Below are 23,348 nucleotides of genomic sequence, written 5' to 3' on the forward strand. Positions count from 1 at the left end.
TAAAAGATTATATTGTGCATTGTTTGTTTTATGCTGACAATTTCTTTTACCGTATTAGACCCAATCACCAAGAATGTAAAGAGTTTGACTGATTGACATCTGCTTAATTGTTGTTACTGGCTTATGTTTGACCTCTGACGTCAATGCAAACGCAGATAACAACAGTTTCACAAGTTCAAGGCAGCAGCAGCTTGTGAATGCAGGTGCAACTGTTGCTCCACCAGGTACAAAGCCTAAGTGAATGATGGGAAATGGGATTCTATGTGATATGATATGTGACTGATCATTAAGGAACATGATTGTCTTCTTCATATTATTTTGCTATTGGTTTATATCTAAAGACCTTTAGTTAGAAAGAGACAGGGCCAGTAATCAAGTCTGGGGAGATCGTCATGGAAAATGTTTTAATAATATTTCATCAGTTTGTAGTTTGTAAAGCTGCAAAATCCATGGATCAGTTTCAACTGACAGTCCAAAAAGCTTTATGAATTCATGTTCACTCCCTGCAAAGTTTTGGAGAAGTTCATTTTAGTTCATATGTATTTCTTCATTTAAAGGTTATAGACACTCAAATGGAGAAATTAAAAGGACACACTGGGGTTTTTTTTGCTTAAAGTTTGTGATTATAAGTGTTTGTAACCTCAGTAGTCATGATTCATGATTTCTGCCAAAGTTGGAAAGCCCTACTATGAACCATTAAAGAAAATAGAGGCTTGGTTTTCATGTTTTTCTACTAAAGAAATTATTTTATGTCAAGCTCTGAAATGTTCCCCTTCCTCTTCGCAGCATGTGGCTGCTATAAGCTCAGCTGATGCAACTGAGCTGCTGCAAAGTGAGCAACACCTTTTAGGCTGCAGTTAAAAAGTCTGCTATTGAGGTCTTAATTCAGACTTCCAATGTTAATGGGCGGGACTGGAAAATGTCAGTCAAACTAAAGAAACGTAAAGCATGCTTCATTTCTCTACCCATAGTTTAATTCATCATATTTATGAAAACTTTATGATCTCCTTCCTTTATATCTTCATATTCAGTGCATTAATCCGGGTAAAGCTATCAAGCCCAACAGTTGAAAAAGTCAGTAACTTACCAGTGCTGCAACAGAAAATTAATGTTTGATTGTATGTTTGTGTGTGTGTGTGTGTGTGTGTGTGTGCTAGACATATAACATGACAAGAGAAGTAACACGTTTTCACTCTCTTTAATAAATGACTGTCCTTAAAAAAATCAAAAGAGATAATACAAAGATTTTCAAAGTAAACATATCATGAAAAGTCCTCGATGTTCAGAAAGTACTACCCAAAGAGGGGCTCTCTGTGACTTTGGAAGTCTTGGGTCGAGCTTCATGTGCATACCATGAGCTCAGGTTACACTGAAAGAAATCCTGTCATCTTCACTTCTATTTGAACTCCAGCCATGAACTTAACCTTAAGGGTTGGATTATTTTGTCAGTTTTCTAGAGTTGCACAGAATAGTCGACACATGTCCTGCATCCAAAAAGTACAAAAGATCACAATTACATCTGTATCTTATCAGTAGGAGAAAATTATTCAGACCAGAAACAGCATGCAACTTAACAAAGTCACTGCAAAATGTTAAATCGTATGTTAAATGTATAATGGTTTTGTATTATGCAAAAATAAGATTCCTACATTCTCATTTTGGTAGCCATAGAAAAGGCCACATCCCCCACATGATCCAAGGATGAATCTCAGACACACTAACATTGTGTAGAAAAAATACACAGCTCTCATTTTAGGTGAAAGCGTCTAAACGACCTGGATGCCCAATGAAATTATTTTCATCCTTTCAGTGAAGACGAGTGACTCCTGCTGGGTTTTTTCTTTCTTTTTTTGACTGAATAGGCTCAACCGCAACTGCCATACCAGAGGAAAATTTAGCCGAATGATACCTTCGCCATGGTGACACATCAGTCTTCATTTCCATGGCAACACCAGCATTCAAAATGCACGTACTAACAGATGAGCTGAGATTTGTAAATGACCAAAAATTGCACGCGGCCGTCATACATGCAGAGGTCAGGAGCAGAAAGAGGGAGAGGAGAAAATCACTCATCATTATGTGTCATTATAAACATTACCAAACTCATATGCATGTGGTGTGGTGAGGTTCATGGATTTTAAATGCCATTGAAAATTGTGCTGTTAGGCATGTTGCATACCTGTCCCTATAAAATATAAACTATGAAATTAAGTAAATACTATGACTGTGTAAATAACCTGTTAATAACTAAAAAAGGAGAAAAAAGTTATAAATTTCCTAAAAACAAGTAAGAAAAATCATGTTTAAAAAATCCAAAATCAGTTGTAAACCTCTGGTTTCAAATGCCATGATGTCAAAATAAAGCGAGCATGGTTTGAAATTAAAAAGTGCCCTGAGTCAACTTTTGACTTAAAATTGAATTGAAAATTGACTCCAGTTAACTAAATATTTTTCTTTTTTTAAACAGTTATGGAAAAATCTGAAGGCTGTCAGTCTTTTTGATGGATTAGATGGTGGATTCATCAAAATATTAAATCAACACATCAGTTGCTGTCTTCTATATATGTAACCTAAAATTAAACATACATGGTTGAATCCTCCAGTGAGGTGTCGGAGCGTGATCACGGCTGAGTCATGGGTGCAGCTGGTTGCTCATGCAGAAGGAGCAGATTATGCAGGCAAAGTGAACCTCATGGTGAAGTAAGCGCTTGCAGCATTGGAAAGTTTAATCATTAAAAACTTTTGGTAACTTACGATCACTTTCCTGCTGGAAACGCGATGCTGGTAATTTCAGTTTCGGGTGTAGCAGCAGAGCGAGGTTGGACAGAGTTTGCCCTTCACAATAAAATAAAAATCGGACACAAAAAGCTTTCGCCTCTGCAGCAGCCCTCTTTGATGCATTTGATTACACTCAATCAAGCACCCAGCTCAAGTCACCTTATGTTTGGTAGTTCAGACATAAGGTTGTTTTAGTGCCTTCGCTTGAACTGTTGAATCTGTTTCTTTTGGTGCTGACATGTGGAGTGACCTTACAGCAGATTTTTTACATTTTTATTCTTTTCTCTCCATGTCCTCATCAATGCATACTCTTTTTTTGTAGGTAGGTAATGAGAGAATAAGTTAGGAAACTTCACAACCCTGTCCATCAAAATGAAAGACGGTGACAAAGTCTAATGCAACCTCTGGTTGAAACCTCTAAAAGTAACTAAGACAAGCAAGCAGAGTGAGACATGAAAATGAGAAAAGGATTTTAAAGTAAATCCCAAACTGCACATCTAGCTAGTCTATGATGCCAGGATGGGTAAATTATGCTCAAGTTTACATGCAGTCAGGGGCCTAATGGGAGCAATTTGACCGAGCTATAATCATGGATCAGGCTCTGTAAAACCTGCAGGTAGATTGCAAATTATAAATAGAGCCACTGATTCAATGCCTTGCAGGACTGTGAGGATATTCGGCCTCTCTGCAGCAATGTCTGGTCACAAAAGGCCAGAGGAGCGAAAGGGAGGCATGGAGCCCTCCCCCTCTTTTTCTCGGTGATGGAAGTGGGCAGAGAGCGGGTGCTGGAGAGGTGCGGGGGGATGAATGGGACCAGCTAGTGACCTCAGGCAGAAAGAATGTCCCCGTTTGCTCAGTCGGCCTGCTCCCCTAGCAGCGCTCCACACAGTCATCAGCACTGGGGCCTTTGTATTCACCTTCCAGACCCCAAACTCCAGAGCAGAGGCCACAGACCAGCACACAGCAACACCTCGCAGCCCCTGCTGCTGCACTGTTCACTATAATCTCACTGCTCCTGCCAGTTTAGCCCCTTCAAAGTCTCATCTATGAAGAGTTCTTCTTCAATCCTCCTTTTCTTTTTTGCTCCTCGCTACCAAAATGCTAATTGCTCCTCAGTCTCAAAGTCTTAAAAGTCTCACCTATTGTGTGGACAACATTCCTCTGCTGCTCCAGCCATTTATGTGGATGTTAATGTATTGCCATCTCCCAGCATTGTGACAGTGTGTGTGTGTGTGTGTGTGTGAGTGCATGTGAATGCATGTGTGTGAAATATAGCAATTGCATAAATTTAAGTTTTAAAAAAAAAGGGAAGGGTGAGCATCTTTTTCATGCTGGGACACCCATAAAATCAGCGGTGGCTCAGGACGACAATTAAATCTGACTAATCCTGCAGATTTATGAGATCCATGGGTTTCGTCTGCCAGGCTCGGGTGAAGTCATCGCGCTGCCACAGAGACACCGCTGCTGTTAAATGAATTTGAATGGGCGAGCAGTGTGAGATGCATGGCAGGGGGCTGTAGAAGCCAGCCCGCAGCAGAATTTCCTTTTCAGTTTGGATTCAAACTTGGATTCTGATGAATGAAGGCTAACCCAGAGGAATTCAGTGTTCTCACTCTGTGCTAGAAGCTCGGTGTCCTGAACCTGGGCTCACTGCAGTGTGGACATGTTTATGTGTCGTGGGCCTGTGACTTTTTTAAGGATTTAAAGTTATTTAGAATAACGAAGCAGTGTTGAAAAGCTGGTTGTCGTTTTCTGTATGTGTCAGAATAAGGGACATCCTCCCTCCAGTCCGCTATTGTTGGTCTGTCTGTGAGCAGTGCACAATAGCAGGGAAGAGTGGAGATTTTGGGGGGAGGTTTGGCAAGCAGCCTGCTGTATTGATTGTGTATGGGTTGTGAATGGATTCCTGTCAGGATCAATGGTTGAGGTAATTAAACGGAGGCAGAAAGTTGCCTGTTTTTGGCGAGCCATCTGCTCCGCACTCTGTGTGTGCTGTGGCCGTGGAAGATAAAAGAAAAGGATACAGTAGGATGTGTTTTTGCATGTAAAAGTTAACAGAAGTGTTATGTCGCATGTTGTGTCTGAAATAATTGGTTCATTTTTTACTTTTTACCAACACTAAGTGTTTCAAAACTCATTTTGGGGGGGCAAAGAAGTGATAACATAACAAATAAAGTCTAAAAGTGCACATTTTCTGTTCCATATATTTATTATTGATGTCTGCGGGAGGATTTGTATTTCAAGATACAATTTATTTTTCTAATGCTGGACCTCGGTGCAGCTACTCAGTTCATTCTCTACCTGAGACATTCAGTTTTAACTCCTCTTCACTAGAAGGCCGACATTCCTTCATTCAAGCTACCTTTCTTCTATTCCTAATTCAGTTTCCTTTTCATGTCCTTTACAAACAGTAGGTTTAAACAGTGGGTGGATGGTGCAGCTGTGACAGAAATCTGCAAACCAGCAAGAAAGAAAATCTACTATGTTATTATCAGATTTTAAAATGTGGAAAATTGGATAAGCTCATCTCTTTGCTTTCTCTAGTATTCTGGGATGGTTTTACACTAAACTTTGTCAAATTCTTTCCCACTCAGCTAAGATTTTAAAGTGTGGTTGCACCAAAAAAATGTTACACAGAAAAAATCTGCAGGTCCTTTCAAAAAGTTTTGGAATTTATGCAAAAAGAAAGTCAACCTCTGACCTGACGGTCAGTTTGCAAGCAAAGTGGAAACTGTTACCACAAAGTTGCAATCACTTAAACTGATCAGTCACAGCATTCAAACCAGCTGCCTAATATCGTGTAAATCTTCCTCATGCCATCTCTGACCCTTCAAAGCAAGAACATGGCACCTTTGAGAACGTCATGGCACTTTGGCAGTCAAGCCTTTAGGTCATTTGTGGTTGCAGGGTTCAGTGTTTGTGGGTTGGACTTATTTTGTGTTTGTGATGGTTTCTTCTTTTTACTTCCCAAAACTTTGTGGGTTTCGTGGTGTGTGACAGTTAGCATTGTTCTGCTGAGGTAACATGTTGATATTGTGGGGGTGGGGGGTAAACTTGGTGTGCAACGATGTTCAGTGCAATGGTTTTCACGATTTTTGTGCACAAAGTGTAAGCCAGAATTTAAAGGGATGACTATATTTATATGTTCAGAAAATAGCCTTTGTATCCTCTGACCTATCATCAGTTCTCCTTTTCATTCGGTTTGTAACATCTGGATGTCATCAGTCCACTGGCAGATACCTTGCCTTCATTGGGAAAGACACTTTTAAATCAGACACTTTTGAACAGTCTACCACTATTTTGATGTTGGCCTATTTCTCTCAGATGGGATGTTTCATTTGCAAAGTGCTTTTTTATTATTACCCAAACTGTACTGACAGATGACAGTGATGATGAGATCATTCAGTCCAGCTGAAGTCAAAAGACACATGGCTCTTGTGATAGCTGTCCTCTTTTCTTTCAGTAGGTTAACCAAGACCTTTGCTGTATCACATATTTGTAATTCCCAATATGTAACAACTACACATAAAGTCCAGGGCTCACGTAAACTTTTTTTAGTTGTTGTTTTTGTTGTTAAAGGAAAGAACTGCTTAAAATGTACCGTTACAAAAAAAATAATTCATATCTTGATGTCCACTTGTAGTATGCTGTAAAGTACAGTGTGCTCTAATAATGTTTGGTTGTCAGAAAATCCCTCGTCACACTGTTTGGTTGTTGGTAGACAACAAAATAGCAAATGAATGCAAGGAGATGAGGAATAATATTCTCACTGCATATAAGCAGTTCTCTTGTTTACTGTAAGGGTCTGTGCCTTAAGATTTCTAGATCCAAAGTACAAAAATATGAGCATCCACATACTTTTGACTATATAGTCTATATACATCTTTGCACGTTGCAGATTTAATTTGCTGTTCGTCTTTTCAGGGAGGAGGCTACGAGGGAAAGCGTTCTACAACGTCAATGGAAAGGTCTACTGTGAGGAGGACTTTCTGGTAAGTGCTCTCGTGGTTATTGATTTTGTTCTGTGATGAGTGGATCACTGTGTCTTTGCCTCATGCTGGAGTCAGATGGGGATGCAGGTGGAGCAGAAAGAGCGAAGAATTAGGACCTCAGGCTACATTCTTGAACCCTCTGGAGGAAAAACACTGAACAGCTACAATTAGGGCTTTAGCACCACCCCTTCAATTCACACTAATAATTTCCCCAAGGAGCTCAATTACACTGTGAGCTGCTCCCCGGCACTTACAATTAGGAGGTGGAGAAGGAGGAGGAGGGTTGGACAGCTGCAGCTCTCAGACTCCTGGTCCATCTGCTGCAGGTTAACAGGCCAGACACTGGACCTGATCTCATGCTCCACTGAACACTGAGAATCGTGACCGTCATATTTTGTTTACTCTAGCTGTATGTGATTTGAATAAAATGTGACTAATTTCAAACAAGGAAGGTGGCTGCAAACACTTCCTCTAACACAGATGTTGAAATTGGTTTTGTTGTCCAGATTACACCATAACTGTTGGCCTCATGTGCTGACAGTACTTCCTGTTTATAGGCAGCTTTCCTGTAACCTGCTGGCCTGTTAGGAAACACTCAGATTCCTGTTTTGCAATTTACAATCAGCACCTTTGAGATGTCGGGATGAGACTAATCTCCTTCCGCCTCCCTCCTACGGCTGATGCACGGCTAGTCTGGGCTGTCACCCTGGGGGTGCTTCATAGGTGGGGGGAGGTGCTGGCAGATGGTAGATTCGGAGCAGAGATGTCAGGGCAGGGGGCGGCCTGCCCATCATGACCTACCACCTCCACCTGGTAGCAGTGTCTCCACTAGCAGCCCCCTCTGTGTCAATCAGGTCACGACCCAGAGGGGGTTGTGTGCTGCAGATGGTCGCCTTAATTATTCGCCTGGGCTTCAGGTTTGAAGGGAAGGAGCTACTGATGTGTTGGCGAGTGTTTTATTTCCTGTAGAAGACAGAGGGCACTAAACTCCCTCAACATGAAGGAATCTTTGACGAATTGGTTGTAGCCGTAAAAAAGTAATGGAGGCTAAGAGAGTGATGAGATGATTCTAAATAAAGCCTGGTCATCTCATTATAAAGTGTATCTATGATGCTTTTAGTTATTTCCTTTCATTATTAAACTGTTACATTTAACATGGTCAAAGTTACAAATAATGAGGTCAACACATTAAGGTCGAATAGCTCAACAGCTCAGGCTTCAAAACACTAAACACTTGCAGTTTTTTCAGCTCTTGGTTCTGTACAATGTCAGAGAGATGATATCCTTATATGGTCATTTGACACGTACAGCTCTGACTGTGAGCACAGAAGTCCCACAGAAATTGAATGTGCCACAAGCTCAATGTGGCACATTCAACAAACACAAAAAATAAATAATACAGTCACTGGGAAACAAGTGATTCTGCTTAGTTGCTAGGTGGTTGATATCCTATTTTTGCTCTGGTGTAAGTGAACCATTAGAAGATGCAGCCAGCCAAAATAAGAGAAAGTGAGAGGAACTGTAACAGCTTTTTTGAGGCTGCATTTACATTCAGTATGAGACAAATAAGAATTGCTTTGAATTGTAATTCATGCAAAGTCCAAAAATAAAGATATAGAGGTGAAAAGGGCATAACAGATCTCGTTTAACAAGCACAGCAATTCCCTCTGTAGATAAATACAATATTGAAACAGGTTGTCATGCAGAAGGTTTGAAGCATTGCTTGTGATTGCAGGGTCAGTCAGTGCAACAGTATCCAAAAAAGCAATACTCGGCATGATAATCTGTGTGTCTGGTTTCACCCACAGTACTCTGGTTTCCAGCAGACGGCTGAGAAGTGCTTTGTGTGTGGTCACCTCATCATGGAGATGGTAAGAACTTTATGAACCACGTTTTTAATAAGAATCATTAATCTGATTCAGCAGTTAAGCATGCTGCTGTGCTTTCACAACCATTAGAGGAGAAAAGAACATTTTCACTTTACATATTTAGCAAAGAATTTTAAAGAAGATACGGATAAAAAAGATGTAGTGTTGTATAATCCAGTATTTTTCCAAGATATAATTTCCTTCACCCATACATATATCTATAGCTACATCAATTTTTCTCCAAGATAAAGCTATCATCTTTTTGTCCTGCAGGAGTCCAAAGTCAATTATATTTGACACCTTCACTCCAGCAGTCTCACATACTGTCTGAATAACGCTATTCCAATAAAAAATTGGACAGCCCTTTAGAGAGTGTAACCCTTTCTCTGCCTATTATGTCCTACTGCATGTCCATACCTGTTATTTAAGTCCTATATAAGAACTATTGTTATCTTCTATTTTCTTCTCTATTTTTTTCTGTGTGGGAGTTTAGATCCTCCAGGCACTAGGCAAGTCCTACCATCCTGGCTGTTTCCGCTGTGTTGTGTGTAAGGAGGGTCTAGATGGAGTGCCTTTCACTGTGGACGTTGAGAACAACATCTACTGTGTCAAAGACTACCACACGTAAGAAGACGACCGTTCTGATCAAACGGGGTTTTTGTAAACAAACAGCGCAGCACATAAAAGGAAAGTTTGGCACATGGAAGCAGTCTGTCTCAGTCTGTCAGATATCACGGGGGTACGCCACATCCTCCTGTTTGTTTTAATTATTGTCCTGGTATTCACAGCCACAATTCCAAAAACGCTGGGATAAAAACAGAAAGCAACGATTTGCAATTCTCATAAACTCATATTTAATTATCATGTCACATGTTTAAATTGAAATATTTTATTATTTCGTGATAAATATAACATCAATTTGATGGCAAGAGCAATAATTTGTTGCGCCCATTCCATCTGTTGTTGGTACACAGTGGTAAACATGGCCTCGTCCTAACTTTTTTGAGATGTGTTGCTGCCAGCAAATGAAAAATGAGCCAATTTTTTCCCCTTAAAGTGGTAGATTTTCTCAGCTTGAGCGATTGATATGTTTTCTGTTCTATTGTGAGTAAAATATAGGTTCGTGAGATTTGTATTGCATTCTGTTTTTGTTTACATTTTAAACAGCATCCAAAAATTGGGTATGAATGTGTATTATATGTCTAATAACAACTTAGATGATTTAGTTAAGTTAAACACAAGGTTGATGATTTTTTTTTTCCATTACAGGGTTTTTGCCCCCAAGTGTGCCTCATGTAACCAGCCCATCCTTCCAGCCCAGGTAACGAGCAAAACAATATTACATCTTGCCGTTTTTGAATGTTACTGATTACTTTGGTCGAACTTTTGGTTGCAAAATAGACTGGTGTTCTCACCCACAAATATGGCTAAACTCCCTCTATAGTCTATATTCACATGCATTACTTTAACACCTCTTCTCATGTGGAGCTGCAGTTTTACCACGGACCTCAAAATTGTGCTGAGTACTCTGTGATCATTAATGGTAACAAGAGATGCTGCTACGACTCAGATACCAACCGGGAGCGATCAGGCAAAGAGCAGGTGTCCAAGCTCAGATTCACAAACATTTGCAGCGTGATTTCTTTTTCATAGAATTTTTCATGGATTTTCTTTTTAATGGATCTCTTACTAGCACACAATCACCAACAGGGAGATGCTTATAGATGAAATGTACAAAAACCAAAGCAAACAAAAGCTTTTGCTTTGAAGGTGAAAATAATAAAAGCCAATATGTTTTAGATAAAAGTAGAATGAATGAATCAAAAAATAATAATATTAAAAGCTGCAGGGCTCAAACATCAAACTCATCACTTTCTGTGTGTTTGTCTCCACAGGGCTCTGAGGAAACTATTCGCGTGGTTTCTATGGACAAGGACTACCACGTGGAGTGCTACCATTGTGAGGTGAGTCACTTCGACTGCGTACACTGACTGTAGTCTCTCTTTTTCACACACACTTCACAAGGTATGAGTAAGAGTGATCTGCCATGCCTGGGATTTGATTAGAGTCAATTAAGCATCACTGTGCATGATTCAACTTTTAAGGTGGTTGAAACGATAAAAACACACACACAAGGACATATTTGTACACTACTTTAGCACACAAAGCCACACACACACTAACACACGTGCACATCCACTTAGTCCCGTAAACACAGTGAACTTTGGTAAGATCTCCAAATCGTGGGATGAGAATAGACTCACTGTTTTCTACCAGCGAGTGTGAATCACTGCTCTTGTGGAATGAATGAGACACAGACAGGGGAAAAAAAAAAAAAACATACTGATGGATATCAACCAAAGGTTACAGCTCAATATGTGACTCATTGACAAAGCGCATTGCAGCTCAGCTGGGGGCTTGCTGCTTAAACCCAGCTTCTGACATCTCAGTCCTCCTGTTGCTCAACTTGGCTGCTTGATTTTTTTTTAGTTCAAGTGTGCCATAAATGTTTAGTGAAACAAATAAACATTTCACACCTCCCTGCAGCGATTCAGCAGGGTTTTTTTCTGAATCGTGAGATCGTTTTTACTATCCTCTGAGCAGGATACAACTTGCATATGTCTGAATGGCTGAGGTTCTGCTTCATAGAAATGCATCAGATTGTTATGTAAGCAGTGGGTAATCATTCAGCGGAGCTCTGAATGGGGGGGTGAGGGGGAGGCTTATGGACAGGAAGGGTAAAGTCTGCAGTTGAATCATTCTGGAGATGGTAAATAATTACATATTGAGGGAAAAAAACATGTTTTTCTGTGATGCTGTAACACGTCAGTTGGATTTTTTAAAATAAAATGTTATGCTGAGCCGAAGATACAGCGAGAATCACATCGATGCACAGTGAAAATTCATTTATAATATGTACATTTTTAAGCTGTTTATCCGGTTTTAAATCACCCGAGTGGTTAGCAGTCAGTTTATGTAATCCCTCCAACATGGTCAGGGTCCACATCAGGGTCTCGTCGTGTCAGCCATGCGCAGAATTCCTCTGCAGACTCAGAGATCAGTGTGCTCATTCATCAAAGCATACAATTTGCACAGCCTCTATCCCCGACTTTGGAGGCAGCTTCTCTCAAACCCACAGTTCCCTCTGGACATCTGAACTCTTCAAGGATAAACCCACACACTGTCTATGATTTGTCTCAGAGTCAGCACCCTGTTTACAATGAGGGTCCAGAAAAACGCCCACACTGAAGACACTGGCACAACTTAGTGTCACTAATTAGTTTTCTCATCCGTTCATTTTCTGCAAACAAGCCTATTTCCCAAAATCTCAAATGATTTCTTTAAGGAAAGAAACTACAGGTAAAGACAGCAAAAATAATAAAAAACTAACTAATAACTTTACACTGAGCCATATTGCAGGTGGCTTAAGTTTTTGAAATCTGTTTTTGCTGATATATGAAAGTTAATAGCTTTTACAGAGGAGACATCTCTTATTATTAATTCATACGTCAGAAAGTACTGTAATCAACAGGAAAAGAATACTTTTTTTGCCAAGTTTTTAAGAGTAAAATCTTCCATAAATGTGACTCTGAATGCGATTAAAACCTTCAGGATATAGACTGCTCCAAAAATTGAAAGTTTGGTAGCTAAAGGTGGAGATTTCGGGCTTAAAATATAAGAAAGAAATCTGACATTAAAGATATATGTTTGAAATTCAGTATTTACTGGTTTAAAAAATTAGCTTATAATTATTACTATAAAACTTCTCCAGTTACTTTGTATTGCAGGTCTACAGTTCACTATTCAAATATGCACAGCAGAAACCTGGATATTTGTTGTGAGATGAAGTTATCAGGAAAAGAGGAAGATCGCAGAGAAGGTTGTGGATCATAAACATGTACTATTTTACTTAAAAAGAGAAAAAGGTGTTTGCTTACTCGCGCCAAGTAGTGCATGCACCCAAGAGATGCATGTAAGAGTGTAAACGTCGGATGAATTTGACTCTGAAATTTGACAGTCTTTAAGCTGCAAGCTCACTTCTGAAAAGGTCGATGCGTAATTTTGGGTTTTTGTTCTGATCTGCAAAATGTACAGCCAGTAGTCAAAGTAGCATCATGTGTGCTGCCTCCGGCATGCTCTGTCCAGGCAGCTCTCTCATTTGAACCACATTTTCAGCTTCAGTGTTTGAAGCACACTCTTTCCTGCTGTTTCCTCCTTTTGAAATCATCCCAACCCAATTCTGCTGAAAATGTCTGAAGTTCATGTGTAAAATCTCAAAGTGGCAAAAGGTAAATGCCTGACTGTATGATTGTTCCACCAGTCTGAGACATTTTGGAAGCAAAATAGCATAAAACCTCAAAATTGACCAGTGCATGTAAAATACATGTTTTTTAGTGTTTTATAGTGTCTTAAATGGATTTTTATTAACATGTGTGAGCGTGATTATTAAATATATGTAATTATATTTATTTCAGGACTGTGGTCTCCAGTTAAATGATGAGGAAAGGCACCGCTGTTATCCACTGGAAGGCCACCTGCTCTGCCACGACTGCCACATCCTTCGGCTCCAGTCGCAGGTTCCTGCCCATGCGCCCCCCAGCTACCCTCTCCATGTCACTGAACTGTGATTGGGAGAACTAAGCTCCACATCCCAGGTGATCTGGGACACCAGCAGTGGGCAAAAAAAGGCCTGCACCCTCTTCAGCAGTTCCAGAGAAGCCTCTCTGTGGCCATCTGAGTTACTGCCCCCGTCCTCAGCTGGAGAGCCAGTCCGTGGACTAACACACACAGCGCAGCTCCCACCACAAGCCCTGCTATTACATGCTAGGGTTGGAAAAAAGGGTCCCCCCCTTACCCTCCATTTGTGGTCCTTTCCATCCCCCTCCCCCTTGGGCGCCTAACCCTGAAAGCCAACACGCCAGCTCACCCAGAGGCCCCTGATGACGTCACACGTCCTGACCCCAGCACATTCATCAGAAAGAGGGTTTCTGGATTGGAGGAGAAAGCTCAAATTCAACTCTCTCCTTGCTTTCCCTCTCATCCTTTCCGTATCTTTCACTCTTATGCTTTGACTGAAGCAACTTACCACGTGAATTCACCAGTGCTGTCACATCTGAGAACGCTGCTGATGTTAGCGTCAGGAAGGCCGGGGAACGAGCCACTGCATTCCAGTGCTGGCTGGACCGGACAGGCCCGACGGTGGGCATGCCGTGCCTTCAGAGTGAGCTCTCCCCGTGTAGCTTCTAACACTGAAATGGAGTCCTGCTAAAGGCTATGCAATGGACACCCGGCATTCATGACACAGGGCTGTGATGAAAAACTGTCACCCTTGCACCACCTCCACATCACCGATGCAGAGTAGCACCACAAGCCCAGAGGACTGACTGACATTCCACTTAGAAGTCACAAGCAGTGTCTTAATTAATGATTATATGATGACAGAAAATTTTAGATGCACATAGATTGTCTTTTATATATGGATATATATTTTGCAGACGTTTTCCACATCAGATCTTAGATGTAGATTCTTGTTTTGTTGTTTTCTTTTTAATGTTGCTGCGCTCATGGTAGAATCAGTCTAAAGCCTCTGAAGCTTTTGGTCTGTTGTATCATTGCTCCTCCAGGACACAGAGCCTCTTCATGCCTGTCAGATTCACAGGCTTTGTAGGAGCAGACCGGGATCAAATAGTATTTGCCTTCAGTTGTTTTGTCCCACTTTGTACACCCAGTGAAATGAGTTTCTTTTCGCCCTTACTCACTATAGAAAGCTTACAAATCAAGCATTGCATTAGTTCAGGCAGGCCTTGAAACTAGGCTTGGGTGCAGTCTTCTTCTTCTTCTCAGCTCACAGCCTTCTACAGATCCAATTAGCAAGTCACATACAGGGTGCGCTATTTAATAAGCTTTAGCCTGCAAACAGGTACTACGCACCTGCAAGTCACATTGCAACCCATCTCCACCACAGGAGATGGATTTTCACGCTGATGCTCTAATTACAAGGGAGTCCCAGAACAGGGCCAAATAGAAAATACTTCTTTTGGCCATGTGCTTCCTGACTGAACCAATGTTATCTTTCTCTGTCTTTAACAGACTGAACAGATAAGCAGTCCCATCGCACAGATTGTATAGAGGCAGCTATACGTTGTAGCTAATTCCTACAAAATGTAAAAAAATATTCATCTTTATTTCAGACCCTTTAAACTTTATCTTCATGCCTTCTGTCATCATACCACAAGTCAGCAAAGTTATCACTTTAAGATTAAGACTTAGCTTAATCCTAACGTCTTAAGAGATTAGCTGGAGATAAGTCTTTAAATACAGAGGATTAGGGGTTTTGGTGCAACACTAAAGGACACTCAGCAGTCGCACAAGGCAGATGTCCACCGCTCACAGGAAGAATTCCAGCTGTGACTCACTGTTGGAGAAATTTCCAAAAATAAAGCATTCATTAGCTCCTTTTTATCTATAGTTCTCAAAGTGGGGTCTGAGGATCCCCAGGGGTCCGCAACCTATAGCTAAGTGGTCCTCAGAATAAATTCCTGTAAGTTAGAAAACTGAACTTCATTGTTTAAACTCACAGATATAGACTGGAACTATTTGCGCCAGTAAAAGCAGCATATTGGATCCATTATTTCCCTCCCACATTGGGTTGGGAAACATCATATCAGTCTGTCACCAGCTCTTACTTCTCTCAGGGTGCATTATAATGTTCCTGTTACTACATAGCTTGGTGTATTAGACCGCTAGCTTGCTGGCGAGCATGGAGAAATATCAGCCCACATCATCTGGTGACACTAAACACAATTAATCTGTTTAGGGTTTATAATATAGTGGTTGTGGGAAAAAATTCCCCCCAGTAAAATAGTGTGAGAACTCCTTGTTTTAAACTATATAGGGTATATTCTTGGCTAAAGACTGTTTATCCAAACAGTTTTTAAAGCTACTAGACTGGAACAGTGTTGTTTTGATAGGCTGGTGATTGTCATGCAGGTAAGCATATATGATCATTTGTTTCAACCAGGAAGTAGCTGAATTTCCTTAAAAGAGAGACCTAAAAGGCCTCGAGTGAATTGGGCACCACTGACACTCTCTCTGCTACCGTGGGTAAACCAAGCGGGATAAAACAGACTGAACGCTTATCTACAAATACCTTTTGCTCCAGATCTGTTCAGGGCGCTGTTTCCTGATATGTTTTTTGCAGACTTTTTTTTTTTTTAGAATCACATCAGCACATCGTGCATTACTATGAGGAATCTCCGCTTGTCCACATGCCTTAAGACAGAATAGGTTTGTTTGTGTGTCTTTCTCTGGTCTGCCATGAAGCCTGCTGTTGTGTTTCGGGAGGACGTACCTGAGAACACGGAGCTGCTGGTCCCACCCGTGTTCTTTAGGGAGTGCCACCCACACCCCCCTTCTTTGATTGTGTGTTTGTGTATGTGTGTGTGTGTGTGTGTGTGCATTGGCAGGCACTTACATGTATGTCTTTTAGTGAGTGATGTGCATATATATCTATACATATATGCAAAGGAAGACCAACACGAGACTTAAATACTTTAAACTTCAAGCTGTGGTAGCATGGAAAAATTCCCAACCTTTCTCATTGGACTGTTATCAGTGTGTTCAATTGGACTGGCAGTCTATTGATCATTCCCTGATTATATTTAAAGCATTGTTTTTGTGAGGAAAGCTCTTAATTCTGAAAAAAAATCCTGCACTTCTGCAGATGAACCCCAACAATATGAGCTTATTTTAAATAAGAGCAACTTGTTATAATGTCTGATATTTTGTGTGTGTGTGTGTGTGCGCGCGCGTGTATGTGCGTGTGTGTGTGTGTGTGTGTGTGTGTGTGTGTGCGCGTATTAGTGGCAGGGCCATGGCACATGCACCTCACTGTGTTTGCAGGGCTCAGCAGCATCCAGCACACTGATCCTTGCTCTCTCAAACCTGGTAATGATTGTGATGATGCTGTCTGTTCATTGCTTACCATATTCCAGATGTTTGTCTCTAATTGTTGGTGTTTGTTTGAACTTCTCTCTTGTACCATACTGGATCTCAAACATGTGAAGTTTACACATGTTCCAGCTAATGCTCCAGTAGCTCATACGTCAAACTTTGACCGTAGCACTTAAACTCCACCCGTCAAGTATGCAAACGTGAGTAAAACAATCACCAACTGTTACTCGCAAACACTGGCCGTGCTGTTATTCATACTGTAATACATGCAGGTCTGATTAAATACTACTGAATGTGTCCAAAACAGAGACTGAAGCATAGACTGAAGGCAGGGGTCACCACAGGCCGAAAGGGCTTTTTAATGTAACCTGATGTAATGAGATTCATTTGAATGTAATAATGACTAGTATGTGTAAAAGAAGAAAAGGACTGCATACTGTACGTGAGACATTCCCCCCGTATTTGATGTGTTTAACCTCAACTTTGTACAAGGGTTAAGTCATGTGTGCTATACTTGAAGAATGAGGCATTTTCTGAACTTTTGTGTGCTTTATCAACCCCCATGAACGACTTAACAAGCCCAGTTTATCCCCTTCAAAGATGTCTTAATTCGCTTGTTTAAAAGTACTACTTCAGTTTCTGCTGCATAGCACACAGGTAGTTACCCTGTACATAAAAAGGCTAGTTTATTTTATTTTATAATTCTGTCAAAAATCACTTGGAAAGAGAAGATATCTTCTCCTACTCGTAGTTCCAATAAGCACATCTCGACACCTGTCACACATCTTTTATATCGCTAAGTGTTTTGATTACCTAGATGGTTCATTTTAAAAAAGGAAACTAGATCTATTTATCTAAACATGAAAAAGTCTAAAGTTATTTAATGTATTAAAATCGGGACGTATCATTTAACTGTAGATGACATAATCTGCTTTTTCAATAAAGTGGTTTTGTAGCTAACTGCAAACGATTTCTGATGTTCGTTTTGTTTTTTCTCTGAATGTTATTTTAATCATAATTCAAGAATTGTGTACACTCAGCATCTCTAACTCGATATGTTAGTTACACCTTGATAGCACCGGGGTGGATGCGATTTTGACTTCAAAACTGCCTTACTTCTTAATGATTCAGATTAAACAAGCTGCTGGAAGCATTTTGTCCAAGATTTTGCTCCATAATGACACAATAGCATCACACAGTTCCTGCAGAATTGTTGGCTGCACATCCAGGATTCAAATCTCCTGTTCCACCACGCTCCAAAGGTGCTCAAAGGACATGATTTGAGCTTTGTGAGACAGCACTGTATCCTGTTGGAAGTATCCACGAGAATAATAATAATAATGATAATGCATTGGATTTATATAGCGCTTTTCAAGGCACCCAAAGCGCTTTACAATGACATTATTCATTCACGCTCACATTCACACACTGGTGGAGGCAAGCTACGGTTGTAGCCACAGCTGCCCTGGGGCAGACGGTATACTGTGGTTATAAAGGTGTGGACAGTGTTAGCAACAATACTCTGGTTGACTGTGGTTGCTTAAACAAAGTCAGCTGGTAGTGCAGCGCCCAGTGTGTGTCAAACTCTGTCTCTACTATACAAAGGTTAGATTTGTACTATCCAAATTAAGACCAGCCAGAATTTTTCCAGCATTCAATTTTCCGATTTTGGTGAGTCTTTCCGAATTGTATCCTCGGTTTTCTGTTCTTAGCTCACAGCACGGCACCTGGTGTGGTCTTCTGCTGCTGTAGTCCATCTTGTTCGAGGTTCGATGTGTCGTGTGGTCAGAGATACTGTTGTACATTTGTTATCTAAGTCACTGTTGTCTTCTGAGTCAAAGTTTTTAATTTTGCCTTAAGTTCTCTTTTTACCACGTTAAAGGAACAAGACTGTGGTTAAAATCAGTTTAAAATCAGCTGCGAAGAGTCCCACACTGACACTAATTATTTTCTGTAACATTCACTATGAGCCATGTATATAAATAGAATTACTGAAACAATGACTTGCCACTATTTGAACAAAATAAAATAAAAAAACTGCAGTATTTTATTCTTGCCTGACTTGCCGCATGCGTTGCGTTTTGCTTTTGTGTCATTCATATTTCTGGATGACCTCGCCATCCTAAATGGCAACTTTTGGGTCCATTTGATGGCAATTTACTGCCCATCAACTGACGCTTCTATCCACATCTCATCAAGCCTCGTTTGTGTTTCTGTTTTATTAATTTATCTTCATTTAAGTGAACCTGTTGTATGGACTGCCCTCTTGTCACATACACTGTGAAAGAAAGAAGAGTCAAATGAGAACAGAACCTGAAACAAGGCCTGATTAAAGCTGATAACCACTATTATGATTTCTATTATTCTTGATTAGTTTTTTTGTTTGTTTCTTTATGTTCACCTAGATAATCTAACAAAAAGCTTGACAATGTTGAAAGTGCTCTGTAGTCTCAGATCTCTCCGTCAATCTCGACAAAGAGGGAGCAATTGTAGTTAAAGTAATAAAATGTGTGAAAATACAGATATATGATGATTTTGTACACAGAAATGAACTTAAAAAAAATTTGGTGGACCAGCACGTTGATAAGTGAAAAATGGTTTGGAGTTGACTACAAGCTGTTTCACCACAGCTGGACAATAAACCGGAGATGCAAACTTCTTCCAAAAAGAAAGTCTTCACAGGCTGAAAAAAGGAGTGTATCCATCTTCTTGATGCATGCTCAATCATCCAGGTAAGTATATCCCCAAATATTGATTCTGTTCATCTGGACGTAGCATTTTCAGCGGGATAAACGCTACATCGCTCATCCAAGTGACTTCTTCAGTCTCAGCTGACTGCAGGTTTCCCCAATCTTATAAACAGTACATTTGCATAATGACTGAAATTAGCACCACTGAAGGAAGTGGTCGTATCATATGACGCTGGTTTTAGCGGGGATTCAAGGAAGCCATTTACGTGAAAAGGGAAAGGAGGAGGAGGCCTAAGGGTACATCTTTCACCATATTAGTATGCTGTGATTGCAGCCATTCCCCAACTCTCTGTGAATGGTACTCATGGCCATTGATCTGTGGTCTTTAATCAGTGGTTGTTGATCAATGGTCATGAATTTGCATAATTATGATGAAGGAACTGACCTCCCAGCCCATTGTTCCTTCAGTGGTGCTAGTTCCAGTCATAAGCTGAAACTGAAGAAGTCACTTGGACGAGTGACGAAACGTTTCTCCCACTAAAAACGCTGCATCCAGATGAACAAAATCAACTTCTGGGGAGTGCATCCATCGATCCTGAGAACCATCCAATCCATGATTGAAATGAAAGGACTGAAAGTTGTTTGATCAATCTCCCAGTTATCACGCAGAACATGAACATCAGAAATATTTCTCTATTTCAAAGTCATAAGCTATGTTTGCAAGTGTTTAATCACGAAAACACTGGAAAATTGTTTTGGCACAGAAAGAATCTTGGCTGGAAGATGACTCTGGTATCAAAACATAGGTAAAAAAAGAGACCTTTCAGATGCTATAACTTGTTATAAAAAGCCACCTAGTCACACATCTTGAAGAAAAACGATATAATATCCAGGCGACCAATGCTTGGGTCAGTTAAGCTTCATTATAGACAGTAAATTGGTGTAGTTTTGCTATTGAAACTGTGATAAATCACAATACAGTTCATGTGTTTCTCCTGTGACAGGTGAAAATTTGGACCCACCCTATATTTACCTCAAAGACGTGTAACTCTGACAGTTTTCATACTATGATTATTAGATATACAAACATTATTGTACATAAAAATATCAGTTAATTTGAATTTGGTCAGATCAGAACTTTTTCAGTTTGATTTTACATGAAATCTCTTTTTTTCTTCTGCTTTCCTGATATGACCCTCCAGGATTTACCAGCTCTTAATGTCAGTGTTTTACAAATTCTAGTGCGCTATAGTCAGCGTTTATTTATACAGCCAAAAATAAGACTCACATTATGAAATAATAAATAAATCCTTTAATTAAAAACTGTAATTACAACCTTAACCCCCTTCCCCCTGACCCCCTTCCCACCCCCGCTCAAGTGGGAACAACAGAAGGTCCCACACAACATCATTAGTTGCATTAAATATGTGCAAGTGGGCAGTTTTGCCCGCAGTTAGTAAAATACTGTGATATAATTACGTCCTTGCACGCAACCCTGTAGCATGCCATGGACTCTCCCTCCTGGGATACATCCGAGATCTCTTCCGGTCAGAAGTCTGAAAAAAAGACCATCAGAAACCATTTATCTAAAAACTAAAAAAGGAAAAGACAAACTAGAAACAACTAACAAACACAAATTTAAACATGATGGTATAAAATGATAGAGATAAGCATAAACTATGTCTGCTGGCTGAAATCCACTGATGAGGCTGATCCCTTGGTACTGACACTTTTAGAAAACCAATCTAGTGCACTAACGTTCCTGTAAACATCACACTGGCAAGATAAACCCATACTGCAGGGACGAACGTGGAATTTCTAAAGCTTTTTAATTACAGACACCGAAAGAAGCCTGAAGTCAAGCATAAAATATTTAATGCATTTAGAAGCACAAATATTTTGCATACTGGAACAAATTGGTTTTATGCTGACAAAACCTCTGGGCATGAAATAAAGCAGTAAAGATTATTTTTTGATTTGTGCAGCTAAGTTATAGAGTTAAAGTTGTCCCTCAATGGTGCTTCCCTTTAGATCTTACAACTGTAATGCAACTGCTGGGTTGTTGGGATGAATGAAGAGACTGCACCCCTGTGGTGCAGCATTATACAACATTTGGGCTAATTGGAGCATAAAGTAGGTTCATTATCTCTGCCTAATGTCAGATATTAAATTCTGAATATTCTCCGAACCCTTAGGCTAAATAGATAAAACCCATCCGGTACAAGAGCGGTTAAAATATTATCGGTTACTAACGGGTGATAGAGAGTTTCCATTAGATGTTCTTCAAGAGAGATGTGTTGTGTTTTTCTTATTTCCTCTGAATGCTCACTTCAAATGAGATTGAGAGTTTCAGAGAGTTTGAGATGCTCAGTTTTTTTCACCCTTGGCTCTGTATGATGCCAAATAGAATGGATGTCCCTAATACTGTGATTTCAGGTACACAATACTAGCTTTGATCGCAGAAAACCTCCTGCTGTCTGAACCCTCTCTTTATGAATGGAAGCCAATCTGAGGAAAGCTGGAGAGGAAGTGAAACAGCTTGTCTGAGGCAGAAGATGAATTGATGAATTGAAGATGAATCATGCAAAGCTAGGTGAGTCCAATGATAAAAATATAGAAGCTGAAAATGAGGATTATAATTCCCCTTTAACTTTGTTTCAGATTTAACATTTTAACAGCCATACTATAAATAATTGTGACCTTTGTGACTGAATCGCTGACTTTAATGCTTCTATAAATAAACTTACAAAAGTGCAGACACAGGCAGATTTGGTAAGATGGTCTTTAATTGAAAGGGAAGGTAATACAGTTTTTTACATGCAAACGTAAAATTAAGTAAATTAAAGCAGGTGCAGAGATTAAAGACAAGCAGTGGGTCAGAAAAAGATGCTTGAACAGAACAGTTGAAAGTTAGACTGGCTTGAGCAAAGTGGAAAATCTGACAAAGAAGATGTGGGAGCATGGGGTAAGAGTGGGTGGGGATGATCAGGTTACGGTGTGATGCCGCAGGTAGGAATGTTTGTGGGCATCTGAAGGAGGAATAGATCATCAAAATGACTGCAAGATGTTATAGAAGTGCAGGAGCACGGGGCAGTGGCTGAACGAGAGGACTAAGAGACAGAAAAAACACCTTAGACACCTTCAGCTGAATCTGATTGTATTTACTTTTATTGTTGCTTTGGAGAAATAAAAAACGGGTAAATGAGGAATGCGTCACAAAGCTTTTGGGGTCCTAAAAAAATCACAGCAAGGAAACTAACACAGTAAGGATGAGTAAAAGTGGCTAGTTTGTAAATGCAGGTCAGGAAGGTTTTTTTCTCAGTACACTGGGTCACGATGACAAACTGGTAACAATGAGGGGAAGTGAGCACTGAATAAAAGCTTTTTTTAAAAATTCCTGCCAGCATTTCCAAGAACTTACTCTTATACAAATTACGGCTCATCATTGGCCTTTATGAAATATTACTCAAAAATATTCTCAACCAAAGAACACCAAGTGCATCTTTTCTCAAGGTAAAATGTTCTCCTTTACCAAATTCAGATCCTTGGATGATAAGATTGAATGTTTTCTAGAAAGATCTGATTTCAGACAGAAAGAAACCCAAACACAGACAGAAAATCAGGTGGCACTGCAGACGATGGTAAGAAAAAAAACCCCCCTTTAAACAGCATAAATCATACTTGACAAAATCTGAGGACATAGCCACAGACTAAATAAGCAAGTAGTTATGGCTGACTTTAATTAGAAAGTAACAAGGGTTGGAAAAGAGCAAAGGAAGGAGCTGAAAACATGGAAAACCGCACGAGGATCTTACCTTCAAAATAAAACAGGAAGTAAACTGAAAGCGGGAGCGGGGTGACACTGACAGAGCCAGAGGGGAACACAGGGGGCATATGAAAAAGGAAACACAAAACAAAACAAGAAGTGAATTTAACAATAACAATCGGAAATGTAATCTGACTACAATGAAGTTTGTGGAGAAATTCTTCCTATATGATCAGGAGCTGAGCAACCATGTTTTTGGAACTATGGTATTATCTTAGAAAAGTATCAAATTATTTTAAAT

General features: G+C 40.1%; 1 protein-coding gene across 1 annotated transcript in view; it reads left to right on the plus strand.

Annotated features, from left to right (window-relative positions):
- The window catches only part of wtip (WT1 interacting protein), a 36,468-nt gene extending 18,907 nt beyond the window's left edge, over positions 1-17,561 (plus strand). Inside the window, exons 3-8 of the mRNA XM_003437669.5 lie at positions 6,703-6,770; positions 8,579-8,641; positions 9,132-9,262; positions 9,908-9,959; positions 10,534-10,602; positions 13,114-17,561. Coding sequence (XP_003437717.1) covers positions 6,703-6,770; positions 8,579-8,641; positions 9,132-9,262; positions 9,908-9,959; positions 10,534-10,602; positions 13,114-13,266 — 536 coding nt within the window. The 3' untranslated portion in view covers positions 13,267-17,561. The remainder of the gene's footprint in view (positions 1-6,702; positions 6,771-8,578; positions 8,642-9,131; positions 9,263-9,907; positions 9,960-10,533; positions 10,603-13,113) is intronic.
- Positions 17,562-23,348: the final 5,787 nt, after the last annotated feature.

The sequence above is a fragment of the Oreochromis niloticus genome, linkage group LG1 (assembly GCF_001858045.2).
Source record: "Oreochromis niloticus isolate F11D_XX linkage group LG1, O_niloticus_UMD_NMBU, whole genome shotgun sequence".
NCBI classification, from domain to species: domain Eukaryota; kingdom Metazoa; phylum Chordata; class Actinopteri; order Cichliformes; family Cichlidae; genus Oreochromis; species Oreochromis niloticus.